A 13,490-nucleotide genomic window follows, 5' to 3' on the forward strand; every position below is an offset into this window, starting at 1 on the left:
CCTGCCCAAAAACAACAGCCGCAAGCCGCTAAACAAAACCAAAAATCAGCAAAAAGAGTAAAAACCGAGAGCAGTTCAGATTGGTTCTGGTATTTTTATGCCCCTCGCTCGAAAGTGTCCGACGCATATTTCAACTTGTCAGGCGAAGAAAAGACGGCGACCAGCGAAAAAAAAATTAAAAAGGCTCGTAAAGCTGAAATCAGCAAAGCCGTTTCGAGGGTAATTAATCGCCAACGCCGCCGCCATCGCCGCACATGGAGATCGTTCCAGAGGTACGGACGGAAACACTTGGGGACGGACCGATCATCCAGACCCGAAAAGAGCAACCCAAAAACAGAACCGATCCCAAACGGCAGGCAAACCACCAAGTCAGCCACAAAAAGCAGGCAAGGCGCCTCGATCTGGAATAGGGGATTGGTTGGATAGCAAGTTATATATGCTCCAAAGGTCTAGCTAAGATGTATTGATTGATTATATCAAAAATGTAATTATAAGTAAAGCCATATTCAAAGGAAAGAAAAAAGAGTTAGATAAATTTCAGGATTTCTTGTTGTTCTTATATAAATCATTATATTTAGCATTTTTACATTCGGAAACATTAGAGTTACAATAGATAACAGATAATAGCAAGTTATAAATGCTCAAAGGTCTAGTTAGGATGTATAAATATTATATAAAAAATTTAACTAATTGTAAAACCTGTCTGTCAAAAGACAGAAATTAGAGCTAGCAAAAATGTTTTTGTTCTTATTAAAATCATAATAGAAAACACTTTTACATTCGCAAGCATTAAAGCTGAAATATATAGATTTTGCAATAGATTGCTTTACCCAGTCATAAAGCATAATACGGAAAATAAAGCACTTATCAAAGGATATAATAAATTATAAAAAAAGCAGTGAAATTATCTCCAGCGAATGGCATACGTGACGCTAATCAGGTGACTTATAGTACTTCTAGACAAAGAGCTCCTCCCACGAAATAATGGTGGCGTGATATACTCTAGTAGGCAATGTCAGCAATATATTCATAAAATCGGAAGCCGTCTTTTTTCAGGTGCTGCAGGGCTTACTGTTTCGCCCTACGATATTTGACAACCGATAAATGTAGCTAGAATTTCACAACTAACTTAGACATGCTTTCGATTCGTATTTGTATCGCTTTGGACTTGGCCGTTTTTGGCTTCTTTGTTTTACCCCATTTTGTGAAATTGAATTTATTATTTCGCAAGTTTAGAGTTCGCTGGGACTTTGAACACATGCGTGCACAGAGAAAATCTGGGGTACTTTAAACAAAAGGATTTGAAAGTTCTCTCTTGTTATTTAAAGGAAATAATACTGTATCCTTGTAATTTGATAAGTACATTATATATTTAATTTATAATTAAATTTAGTTTGTATTTAATTTGTATGAAAAGCTATACAAAACTTTATTATGAAAATAGTTCCAACTACAAACATTCTACTTGTTTCAACAAAACAAAATATGGCTTAAATAAATATTTTTAATGATTTCGTATAAATTTTCGGAATATCGCTTCGAGAAAAAAATTTTTTTATATGAAATCGAAAAAGGCATGATAAATTTCTTAAATCTAAAAATCATTAAAGCAATACTAGTATTGTGAATTTTTTGTTAAATTTGACCTGATAGTAATTTTTTCCGCGTGCATGTGGCAAAAGCGACAATGGCAGCCTGTAATTGACCCACTTACAAAGGTGCCATGGCAAGGGGATGGAGGGGGTGGAAGGAAAGGGGGCACTGTTTTGGGGGGTGCCCAGGTGGTGGGTGGTGGGTGGTTGGTGGCCTGGCAGGCGACAGACTGCGGCTGCTCAGCTGGCATCGCCAGCGAAATCAACACGTGTGCGGCAAGCCTCGAATTGTGCGCCAATTCGCTGCCGTTTACATTGTGTCTTGTGTGCATGTGGCCAAAAACCAGTTTGCAGTGGCTCCAAGTGTCCACAGTGCCCCCCCCCTTCACCTTCATGCCCGCCACCTCTGGCAGCACGTTTTCATTCATCGACAACAAACTGTTGCATGCAGCCGCCAGTTGTAAATTTATTTACTTATTTGTTTACAGCTCGTGATGTCCGTGGCAGTGTTGTCTTTGTTTTAAAGCCAAGTTTACTAGCTGTAGACAAACATTTGACCAACTTTAAAAATCTTAAATAATTCATTGTATAGTTAATTGAATTTATTTATTTTTGATCAGAATTCGTAATTTTAAATGTTAAATTTTCTTTGAAAGACTGGTTTATTTCATGGTGGAACCCTATTATGTTAACACTAAAAAGGAACAAGTTAAAGTAAAACAACAATATGACCGCAATAAAACAGTTAAATAAATGGAATATTAACTTAAGAGGATATTTATAAAAACCATTCTGAAACTCTTCCAAAAAAAAATAGCGTCAATAAAAAGGACCAAAATTGGTATATAATTCAATTTTTATTTTAAAGAACTTTGTTTTTTTGTTTTATTGAAAAAAGGGTTACACAAGCAGGGTCACAAAAACAGCCAAGGTGTCAGCACTGATCTCAGAGGCGCTCGTGCCGAGCTCGTGGAACACTTGGGACTTCTGGTGGCCACGGGTCGCCATCATGCCATGGTGATTCATCCGCAGTCGTATCGTCTTGTCTGCGGTCTGGAGTCTCCGCAAAATTATCAAGTCGGACACGCACCGAAAACCCCACATCGGACCAAAACAGACCAAAGCAATATATATATAGTCTATAGTCAGAGCCCGGTTCGATTCAGCGCCTTATCGCGGTCGTGCCTGCGGTTTTCCTTTCTATGGAAGACCCCTTTCACCCGCCGGCCCATCGCTCTTTGTTTGCGTTGGGGGCTTGTCCATTTGCACGGACCAATATTTGTTCATCGCAATTATTATTTGTCTGTTTGCTCGTATTTGTACAAAACGGAAACTTGCTCAAATTGCGTAAATATGTACGCTCAAGCGTGGCCTTATTCGGGGTTAATGCCGGGAAAGCCCAATGAATCATTTCGGGTTTTTCACTCCTGAGTGCTAGCATCAAGACGGGGTGTTTTAGATAACAAATAATACTTAAGTCGAGTGTTAAATCTAAACTCTCAAGCTAAAGGTAAAAAATACCCATGTTGATAAATTTAACATTTTTTTTTATTAAGTTTCAACAGAAATTAAATAACATATTTTTTTTCTCTTTGAGTTTTTAATAAATACATTTGTTTTATATCTTAAAAAGAAATAGCAACATAAAAACTTATTGTCTTTTAAAGCCAATAAATTATTTGTACTTTAATATATTTCTATTTAACTTAGTTTATTACAACCTTGACGCCTTTTTGTTAAGCTTTTTATTATAGCCTAAGAACTATACCACCTAATTTACAACACCAACATAGATGTAATGTACATTATCTTTATACAACGATGTAACAAAAAACTTTGTACCTATGGTGATAACACTTTGATATATTATACAAAATACTCTATACTCGTACAATATTATTTTTTTTGAGAATTTGAACGTCATGACGTACGACTTAAAGTTTTGCATGTGGTTTTAATTAGGTGAATTATAGCTTATCCAAGGGAACAAGCTAATATTTTGAAATGTGCCAAAAAAAACCTTCACTCTGTTAATGCAAAAATAAATATCAGTAAGTTTTCTTAACTCCAAGCCCATGGATAAGCCCATGTTACACATTTCATGATAGTGCAGTCAACTTGACGGCTTGCAAAGATCAGAATGATTTATTTGCTGGCAAATATTAATCTACACACAAATGCCATCACCCGCAGTGGGTGGCAGCTGGGAAGTCGGTCCAGAATGCAGGGGCTGTGTAAAATGCTAAAGAGACCGCTCCTAGAAATTGGCAACAAATGTAGAAACATTACCCGATGCAAACTGCAGCTAATTTGAAATTTTAAACAATTTTTGCAACGACTGCAGCAGCGCAACAACAAAAGATGCCGAAAACAAAGCCAAAGGCGAGTCGAGTCGACTCGAGTCGAGCGGAGCGTTGCGCTTTGATTGAATTGAATGCGCAAAGCTTGTGGAAGTCAAAGTCGCAAAATAAGAAATAGGCGCGAATGGTTAAACATTTAACGAATTTTTGATGGCCTAGCATTTATTCATAAAATGCGTCTAAGTATGTAATATAAAATATTTCTTTCGTTGTAATTGTTGGAAATGCTTGTAAATACTTCAATATAAAAAAATATTTGTAAATGTAAGTAAATGGATAACATTTTTGTTACCCATGCCCATGGATATCTTAAATTAACTAATGCTGTTGCTTGATAGATATTAAATTAAAAACAATAATGTTAAAATTTTAGTGTTCCCAATATACCCCAAAATTTTTCGAACATAGGGTATTAAAAAAACTGAAACGAAAACGAAACACCAGCGACATTGGCAATAGTAAGAGCGTTTAATGCATTTTGCGCCCGCTCCAAGCGAGGAAATTATGTGAATTTCGTATTGGTATAGAGTTGTTTGCGGCCGCCGCCGCACACCTGCGTGCCAAATCGCATAGCTTCAATACTCGAATACTCGAAGTATCGGTGACAAATCCGCAGGCTGCAAAAATAACAAAAGTTTGCTTCAAGTTTAATGAGCGCAAAATGAATGCCAAAGATGCTGAATGCCGGGATGGTTGCAGGGCAACCGGAATTACCATAATGATCTCAATATTTGCTCAACTTTATCACGACAACTATTTAATTACCCACACCCGTGCAGCGGCGGTAATCGCGGCCCGTTCGCTTCAATTTCAGCACAATTAGACACGCGAGAGGCGGCAGGCAGGGCGTATGAGTAATGCCAGTGCAGCTCTATCGCCAGGGTCTCCATCTGACTTCAGTGCCTATTAATAGCGATCCGCGTCTTTAGTCGCCTCCGCTTTTTATTTTTCTTCCTCTCAAACACCCCACTTGGCATTACTTATTTTAGGCACTTTTATCCAGAGCAGCGCACATTTGTAGCATTTGTAACATTTGTGGCACTGGGCGAGGCAATTACTCACGGCAAGGGCAACTCCGTCAACAGATTTGGCAGCTGCCGCATTCGGGGGCGGACAACTGGGCGACAGCATCGGTTGCAACCAGGGATATGCTAAAAGGGAGTAATCTTTAATTAATATACATTAAATAAATTAAAGTTTTTTAATAAGTGTATACTAATTTAATTTATGATCCTTATCTTTTTACGATAACACTAATTAAAAGGGAATTATTTGAACGCTTCAAAAATGGTTTTTGCTTATAAGTATGTTATTCAACAATTATAGAAACAAAAATCTTGTTTTTTTAAATCCACTCCTAAATTATTTAAAAAAGGTTTTTCTTTAAAGATTTGAAAGGAAAAATTTTGAAGGTGTATTTTAGCAGCCCCCTTTAGCAGCGCCCTTGTGTTGAAAACACAGCGCAAGTTGCAACAAATTAGCTGCGAAACGGGCGCGTGAGAAAAACAAAGTTGTGCGGTCGCAGGTCTTAAAAATAGCCCGCAAAACGTGACATGACATTGGGGATTACCGAGGAGTACTAATCTGCCCAGATTGACTCATTTTAATTACCGCAGTGGGTGGAGTTTCTTTGGCTCAAATAAGTATGCTATGAAATCAAGTAACCCATAATTATTATTTTCTAATGAGGAATAATTAAACCAATTAAAACTAATAAATAGATTTCGTGCAACAATTACATTTCTCTTCAAAACAGTTAAATGTACAGAATTATGTCAGTTATTTAAACTAAAACAATAATAAAAATGCAGAAATATTTCCCTCACACAATCAGTTGTTTTGAAGCATTTAAAAATTAAGTTGGCTTATAAAGAAGATTCTCCTTTTAGTATTTTCTGCTATCTGCATCTGCCCATCTTAACTATCCCCGCAAAACCGACAAAAACAGCTGCACAAACTGCAACAAAGGCAAAATAAACAAAGGCTGGAACTTGGATTGTTGCAATCACCGAATCGAAACCATCAGAAACATTTGCCAAAACAGATGCCATTAACCAACTATTTATATATCTACTCGACCATTTGTGGGCAAAACCTGGCCGGGATATCCATTTAAACAATTTCAATTGATGCGCTTTTATTTATTGACGCTTTATAACTATTTAATGTTTATATTTACTTACCCACAAGATGAACGATTAAGACTTTCCAAGCAAACAACAGTCGTTGGTTTTTGTTATTATTTCAAAATTTATTTTACTGATGGTTAGTACTAAATAATTTAGTTTTCTTGTAATTTACCATTACCACTTTCAATTAATTTTGGTTTTTATTTTTGCAGTCTTAAAAATTTGTCTAAACAATAAATTTTTCATGTTGCTTCAATTTGTTTATTTTCAATGTTTTCTTTTAAATAGTACTTTACGCTAATGTTAAATTTGCTGAGAGAATTTGTTATAAGAAAATGAAAGCCAATAAATGTGGAAAGGAGGAGGCGGGAATATCGGGCTGACGTGGATTGGAATCGAGTGGCATTAATTACAAATATACATATGTGGTGTTCCTTTGCTTGCAATTGCAAATGCAAATGCAAAAAGACGCGCGGCGACAACAATGAGATTTCAAAAAGTCAACATTTTTTCTATTTCATATTTCCTTTGTTTCGGGTTATTAGTTTCGTTTGTATTTCAAAAATATATTATGGAAAAATTGTACACTGATATTGAGGTATTGGAAAAAATCGGCATATATGTTAGGTATATGTATATCTGTATCTATATGTATGTACAGGACATTCAAAAATTGTATGTTTACGCTTAGGTAACGCTACTAGTTTGACATGCAAAAAATGGCCTTGCGTTTGGTGCTGTTCTTAATTGGGTAAAATTCGAAAATGTTCAACGGAATATGGCAAATAAACCGAGAGGAAAACTCATTCCTGATCGTTCGTTTTTATGGCAACCTAGGACATCTATATAACAAGTGCAATTCTACTACAATTAAATGTATCTCTGAAAAGCTTTAAAATTGTTTCCTTCTATAATTGCTTGCTGTTCTTGATTTCTGTTGTTTCTATTTGTTGGTTCTATATAATTCGTTTTCGTTTATTATGAACTATATAAAAATATTCGTTATTATTTATGTATTAAAATTCACAATTTTGGTTACGCTCCATTCGCAAAAATACGTTTAGATTTTTTAAATATTTATTTTTCCCTTCAGCGCGTCTAGAAAATCGAGTATGGGAATCCATCAAGTTTTTAGCATTGGAAAGGGGTGACTAATATTAATTTTGAAATCACACACACGCACACACCCATTCGCTCAATTGATAGTAGGATGGGAAAGACCTTATTTCCACTCACTGATATCGATTATCCCCCGATTCTCAAATTTGCAGCTACCTTGTGGCCTGACAATCACGCTCAAGGATCCATTTAGTTAGTCAGACATCTAGGATACCCTATCATCGATACTCTTACTAGATTCGATTAATAAAAGTATAAATTTGAAGTAATTTACTAACTACTGGTTGGTTGCTTTGTCATTTGTTTTTGGTTTTATAAATATAAATTACAGGTTTTAATTACAGTGCTTTACATTTGAAATTTCGTTAGAGACGCTAAATTTATATTAGCTAATATCGTGCCAGCATTAGAAGTACAATATGGCTATGTTACGGAATCGAAATGGAGGCTCGAGACACTGAGATTGCATTTTATGCAAACTGGTACCCAAAAATCAACAAAAAAGCGCACCCAGAGCGGGACAATTGGGAGCGGGACAAAGACACATACACATACACGCACAGAAATATACAAAATACACTTTGGGCTTAGATGTACGATGCAAAATAACAGCCAAATAACACTCGATGCTGTTATCCGCTGATTACTTTTAAAGCTTTTTGGCGCCCAGCTTCATGGGACCGCTCGCCCGCTGGGCCCGCCGCGCCTCCAATTCCCGCTGTCGCTGCAACTTCTTCTCCTCACGCTTGCGACGCGCCTCATCCAGTTTGGCATTTCCTAAAATTACAAATTGCTCGCATTAGTTTTCGTTTAATAACTATATATGGTTTATAAAAATAAAACATCCTCAACTCACCAAATCCTGATTCATCCAGTGGCTCAAATTCCCCGTCTGCCCACGAATCGCTATTCCAATTGGCATTATGCGTCGAATTATTTAAATGCGACGAAGGCGGGCTAATGTTATTACAATTGGCAGTGGCCGACGTGGGCGACGTGTTGCTGCTGGATAGATTGGGCAGCTCCTTTGGCCGCAGCATCGATTGCTTCGACGGCGAGGTGACGTGAGAGTTGAGCCTGGCCAGCGGCTCGATCAGGTCGTTGAGTTCGTGCTGCTGCAGCTGCTGCTGATGGGGATGCTGTTGCTGATGCGGCAGCAGCGGCCGCTGATGCTGCTGACTGGATGACGTGGTGGATGATATAGATTGTCTGGCCAGCTGCTGTTGCTGCTGCTCCTGCTCCGCCTGCTCTTCCTCCTCGCACTATGAAAAGTTTAAGGAAGTTAGCTAATAAATTGGGGGACAGAGTGTCTATGACCTACCGGATCCTCTTCAAGACTTCCCCACTCCTCGTTGTCCCAGCCATCGCGCACTTCACTCAAGGCATTGGCAGCCATCAAGGCGCCATTGTTGGAGCTGGCTGCCAGCGGACTGCTGGGATCCTGAGACGTCTGAAATTGAACGAGAATAATTAGTGGTATTTAAATGGTAGTCAAGGTTATACCCACATCCATTTCGCCCCAGTTTTCGTTGTCCCAATCGTTGTTGCCATAATCAGAGGCCGAGGCGGAGGTGTCATTGCTTTCATGCTCCAGCGACGTCATTGAGGTAACACTGCTCGTGGTGGTCGATAAACTGCTGCTCGATGGTTGCTCTGCACCGCAAATGTAAGCCAGGTTAATTGCATTGTGAGCATTGCATAAGCGAGGCGAATACTCACCAAGCGACGCTGGCTTGGACAGATTGCGTCCAGTTAAAGGCGGTCTTGGTCGAGACGAATCACTTTGGCTGCGATAGAACTTGGCTGTAACGGCCGTCACCGCCCATCCCGCCCAGGTGGCCGCCGCGTTGCCAATTGAGGGCGTGGCCGTGTGAACATCCGCCTCTGCAAGAGAAAATTTCAAATTAGTTATAGCCTAGACCTTATGCTTAACGTATTAAATCTGGGAACTAACTCATGCCGAATCTTTTTATTTTTACCGCAGATAATGTGTCAATTACCTAATCAAATCCATTACGTTTCACTTCATTACATTAGTATTTAAAAATACATTAAGCGTTATGCTACTGTTCAAAACCCCATTTGTTTAAGTTGAATTCTTAAACTTTTGTATATTTATTGATCTTTAAATATTTGAAATGAAATTATAGTCTTTACTATATACAAAATAGGGTTCCAAGAATAATTTTGCCAAACTAATTTAGTAGTCTTTTAACTCATTGATACATTTAATGATTGATTTTATGATTATTAATCGTATATATTGGACTCACCCATCGTTTCTCGCAAACTGGGATCCTCGGAGACCTTCTCCAGTTTGCCCAGGAAGCCGCGAATGGTTTTGAAAGCCGGATCGCGCACCGTCTTCTCCGGATCGACGCTGAGGGAACACAGAGACGGCAGCACGCGGTTGGCCACTTCGCTGAGCAAAAAGTACTGCTGGGTGGCGGCAAGGGCCAAAACTCCGGCGACTCGGGCCGGCGGAAAGGGATCCCGCATGGCGCGAATGAAGGCGGAGACCAGCACGCGTTGACGCACCTGCGGATGCAAGTGCGGCGCAATCTTGCCCAGACACACCGTCGTGTTAGTGCGAATGCCGCCTTGGTCATCCCGCGCCTGCAGCCTGGCAAAGTGACGCAGCACCTCCACGTTCAGATTGTTGTAGTTGAGCTTGGGCGCCAAATGGATGATCGACTTGACCGTTTGCTCGCGTATAGTGGCATTGGTGTCCAGAAAGCCGTGAGCAACCTGGGGAAAAATCTGATCGTTGACCACCTGTGGCTGCAAATGGGCGATGAACAGATCCAGCTGCTGCAGCAGGCGCGATCGCGTCACACGATCCGTTGAAGCGAACAACTTGACCACACAGGGCACAATGCGTTTCTGGTACTCCACCTCGTCCAGCAGTTTGCCCAGCTGCAAGAGTAGAATGCTGTGTGAATTTAGGCCAGATAAGGGGTATAAATTCAATGAACAACCTTAAACATGGGTGCCAGCACTGCCGAGCCCGCATCTCCGTACTCGTAGGCTGTTATCAGCTGTGGAAGTATCTTGTGCCTGCACACATTGTCCGGAAAGTTGTCCAGATGCGTGGTCAGTCCACTGAAAAAGCGATTCTTCTCTGCCTTGTCCTTGATTTGGATTTCCTCCAGGAAAAGCAGTGTGTCCACCAAATCATTCTTGAAAAAGCCTCCCGGCTTGCGGCACCGTGTGATTATATCCGCCGGATTGGGGCGATTAGAAGGTGAGGCTCCCACTAGCTCGCAGTAGAGCGATTGCAGGGATTTGGGTATGTGTTCTATGTCCTTCAGGTTGGAGCGTTGCTTGAGCACGCCATTGAAGGCCTCCCATACCAGACAGCCCAGCCCCCACATGTCCACGGAACTGGGTGATAAATGAGTTGTAAATTAGGTTTTAAACAGTTGAAGGGTAAATGCTGCGCGTACCATTTAGTGGCCGCCTTGAGCTTGCTCTGATCGTTTTTCTCTGGGGAATCGTAGACCTCCAGGGTCACTGGAATCTTGGCGGGCGGCATAGGATTGCCATCAGCCGCTGAGACATACTCCAGGCTGCCCAGCTTCCACTCGCCCGAGGCATTGACGAACACCGACCAAGCTGAGACATTGTTGTGCCGCAGATTGCCATCGTTGTTGAGAAAGGACAAGGCGCGCTAAAGGGACATTTGACAGATAGATTTGATTAATAAGCGTAGCAAATAGAGAGATATACCCAGTACTTACTGTGATCTGGAAGATGCCCCATGCCAGGTAGAGGCCCTTCTGCACGTTGTCGCTGCCCAGCTTGGCGAAATAGCTGCCCAGCGGATCCACCGCCTCGGTGGCCACATACAGCATCTTGTCCGTTTCCAGGGAGTCCAGGTATTGCAGGATGCTGGGGTGACGCAATGTCTTCAGCCTCTTCAGCGATGCCTTGGCCAGTTCGCATTTGGTATCGGATCCGCTGCGGATGTCGTAGACGAACACGGACACCTCCTCCAGCGTCGTCTTGCGCTTGGCCTTGTGCAGTGTCCATATGGAGTACTGATCAAAGCCGCCCACGGGTTCGCCAATGTCGTAGGGAAAGTCTTTCGAGGAGTCGCGCGAGAAGAACGACCACATCATGTGTTTTGCTCGGCGGCTCAATATTTTGTTACTGTTGTGTCACGACGCAACTGCAACAACAACACACTGCGCAGGCAACACACACGCACACACACACCTTGTTGCTGCTGCTGCTGCAAAGGCACTGAATTCGGTTGTGGGGCCTCCGATTGTGGTTTAAGCCTTGTGCCTTATGCCTCTGTCTTTAGCTTTAGCTTTGTCTTTATCTTCGTCATGCCAATTCTGCCTGCTATATGTTCTATAAATCCTCCGCTGCGCAGCAACAATTTTCCAGCTTTGCACACGCACACACACACGCACACGCTGGCTAACACTTATCCGCTGTTTTTAGTCCCGAGAGCTCTCATTCCTGGGATCCTGGGAATCCTGGACAGGACGATCCGATATATGTGGCTTTGATCCGGGGGCGGGGAAGTCAATTGATCGGATCGGGCGCTCGTCTCCGTCGAAAATTCCTAATCTTTTTCCCGTGTACGTCAGCTTTTTTTGCGTGAGGCGTTAGTGACGGACAAACGGAAGGCGTGCGTGAGCAGCTGACTGCAACGGAGCACACAGAAAACAGGGTGGCAACTCTGGTCGCAGCTGAAAATCAAGTTGACATTTTTGCTCACCACTTTATTAACAATCATTTGTTGTTAAATCAGTTTTATTAATAACTTATTTACACCTAATGACAACAATTTTCTTAATTTTTATATACATATTTATAAATATATTTTTTTAATGCTTCCACCTTCTTTTACTTTACTGACTGCCAGTCACCACGAATAAAAACAAACCTCAACGGGGTGGCAACTACCCTCGGTGTTATAACACTCGTTGTGGCGCAGCCAACTTAACGCAGGTGAATTTTCTCCGACCATTTTGCCGAGTTGAAATTAAGTTAATTTTCGTGGCAGGGAATCTTCGACAGCTCACAGGATGATGATGCAACGCACCCAGCTCTTGCTGCCCCTGGCCATGGAGGCCACCGTGCTGGCCCAGCAGCAGCGTGGCATGGCCACCCTGAAGATGATTTCGATGCGCCTGAAGTCCGTGAAGAACATTCAGAAAATTACGCAATCGATGAAGATGGTGTCCGCTGCGAAGTACGCTCGTGCGGAGCGAGACTTGAAGGCGGCGCGTCCCTACGGCATTGGTGCCCAGCAGTTCTTCGAGAAGACTGAGATCCAGGCCGACGAGAAGGCGGAGCCCAAGAAGCTGCTCATCGCTGTGACTTCGGATCGTGGTCTCTGCGGCGCCGTCCACACTGGTGTGGCTCGTCTCATTCGCGGAGAACTGGCCCAGGATGAGGCCAACACCAAGGTGTTCTGCGTTGGTGACAAGTCGCGCGCGATTTTGTCCCGCCTGTACGGCAAGAACATCCTGATGGTGGCCAACGAGGTGGGCCGTCTGCCGCCCACTTTCCTGGACGCCTCGAAGATCGCCAACGAGGTGATGCAGGCCGGCTACGATTACACAGAGGGCAAGATCGTCTACAACAGGTTTAAGTCGGTGGTGTCCTACCAGTGCTCCACCCTTCCCATCTACAGTGGAGACACCGTGGAGAAGTCCGAGAAGCTGGCCGTCTACGACTCGCTCGACAGCGATGTGGTCAAGAGCTACTTGGAGTTCTCGCTGGCCTCCCTCATCTTCTACACCATGAAGGAGGGTGCCTGCTCTGAGCAGTCCTCCCGCATGACTGCCATGGACAACGCTTCCAAGAACGCCGGTGAGATGATTGACAAGCTGACCCTCACCTTCAACCGCACCCGACAGGCGGTCATCACTCGCGAGCTGATTGAAATCATCTCCGGTGCCGCCGCCCTCACATAAGCGATGACGTTTACGTGTTCGAAAGGCTCCAACGATACATAAAGCTAATTGCATATGGTGCCAGGCACCAGGAGCGACGCCTGGAACCCTAGTAATGTTACACTTTCAAGAAAAACTCCCAGAATAAATAGCGTGGAACGAACGAAAATAACTCTTAACTCTTGGAGTGTTTAACTTTGTGGAGTGGTAGTCAAAGAATTCTAAGAGAAACTGCAAAGGTCTGTTTTGGTTTTCATAAATTGATATTATTTTGAGATTTGATGATTAATTACGTGTGAATCCCTATTTAAATGCTAATAAATGTAGTTTATTATCACTTTAACCAATTAAACTAAAACTAAATAGTGAATTAAA

General features: G+C 42.0%; 2 protein-coding genes across 2 annotated transcripts; one reads left to right on the forward strand and one right to left on the reverse strand.

Annotated features, from left to right (window-relative positions):
• Nucleotides 1–6,608: 6,608 nt before the first annotated feature.
• LOC108148830 (N-terminal kinase-like protein) lies at nucleotides 6,609–11,840 on the reverse strand. Its single transcript, XM_017276094.2, has 9 exons — nucleotides 10,941–11,840; nucleotides 10,647–10,870; nucleotides 10,179–10,584; nucleotides 9,474–10,116; nucleotides 8,920–9,084; nucleotides 8,708–8,853; nucleotides 8,522–8,650; nucleotides 8,057–8,462; nucleotides 6,609–7,977 (listed from the first exon to the last, which is right to left on the reverse strand). The coding sequence occupies exons 1-9, from the start codon at nucleotides 11,319–11,321 to the stop codon at nucleotides 7,850–7,852; spliced, it is 2,628 nt and encodes an 875-aa protein (XP_017131583.1). The 5' UTR covers nucleotides 11,322–11,840; the 3' UTR covers nucleotides 6,609–7,849.
• A 227-nt stretch (nucleotides 11,841–12,067) lies between these two features.
• On the forward strand, nucleotides 12,068–13,294 carry LOC108148863 (ATP synthase subunit gamma, mitochondrial). Its single transcript, XM_017276163.2, has 2 exons — nucleotides 12,068–12,165; nucleotides 12,221–13,294. Exon 2 carries the CDS (start codon nucleotides 12,243–12,245, stop codon nucleotides 13,134–13,136), a length of 894 nt encoding a protein of 297 aa, XP_017131652.1. The 5' UTR covers nucleotides 12,068–12,165; nucleotides 12,221–12,242; the 3' UTR covers nucleotides 13,137–13,294.
• Nucleotides 13,295–13,490: the final 196 nt, after the last annotated feature.

This window comes from Drosophila elegans, unplaced genomic scaffold, assembly GCF_018152505.1.
Source record: "Drosophila elegans isolate 14027-0461.03 unplaced genomic scaffold, ASM1815250v1 contig_476, whole genome shotgun sequence".
NCBI lineage: Eukaryota > Metazoa > Arthropoda > Insecta > Diptera > Drosophilidae > Drosophila > Drosophila elegans.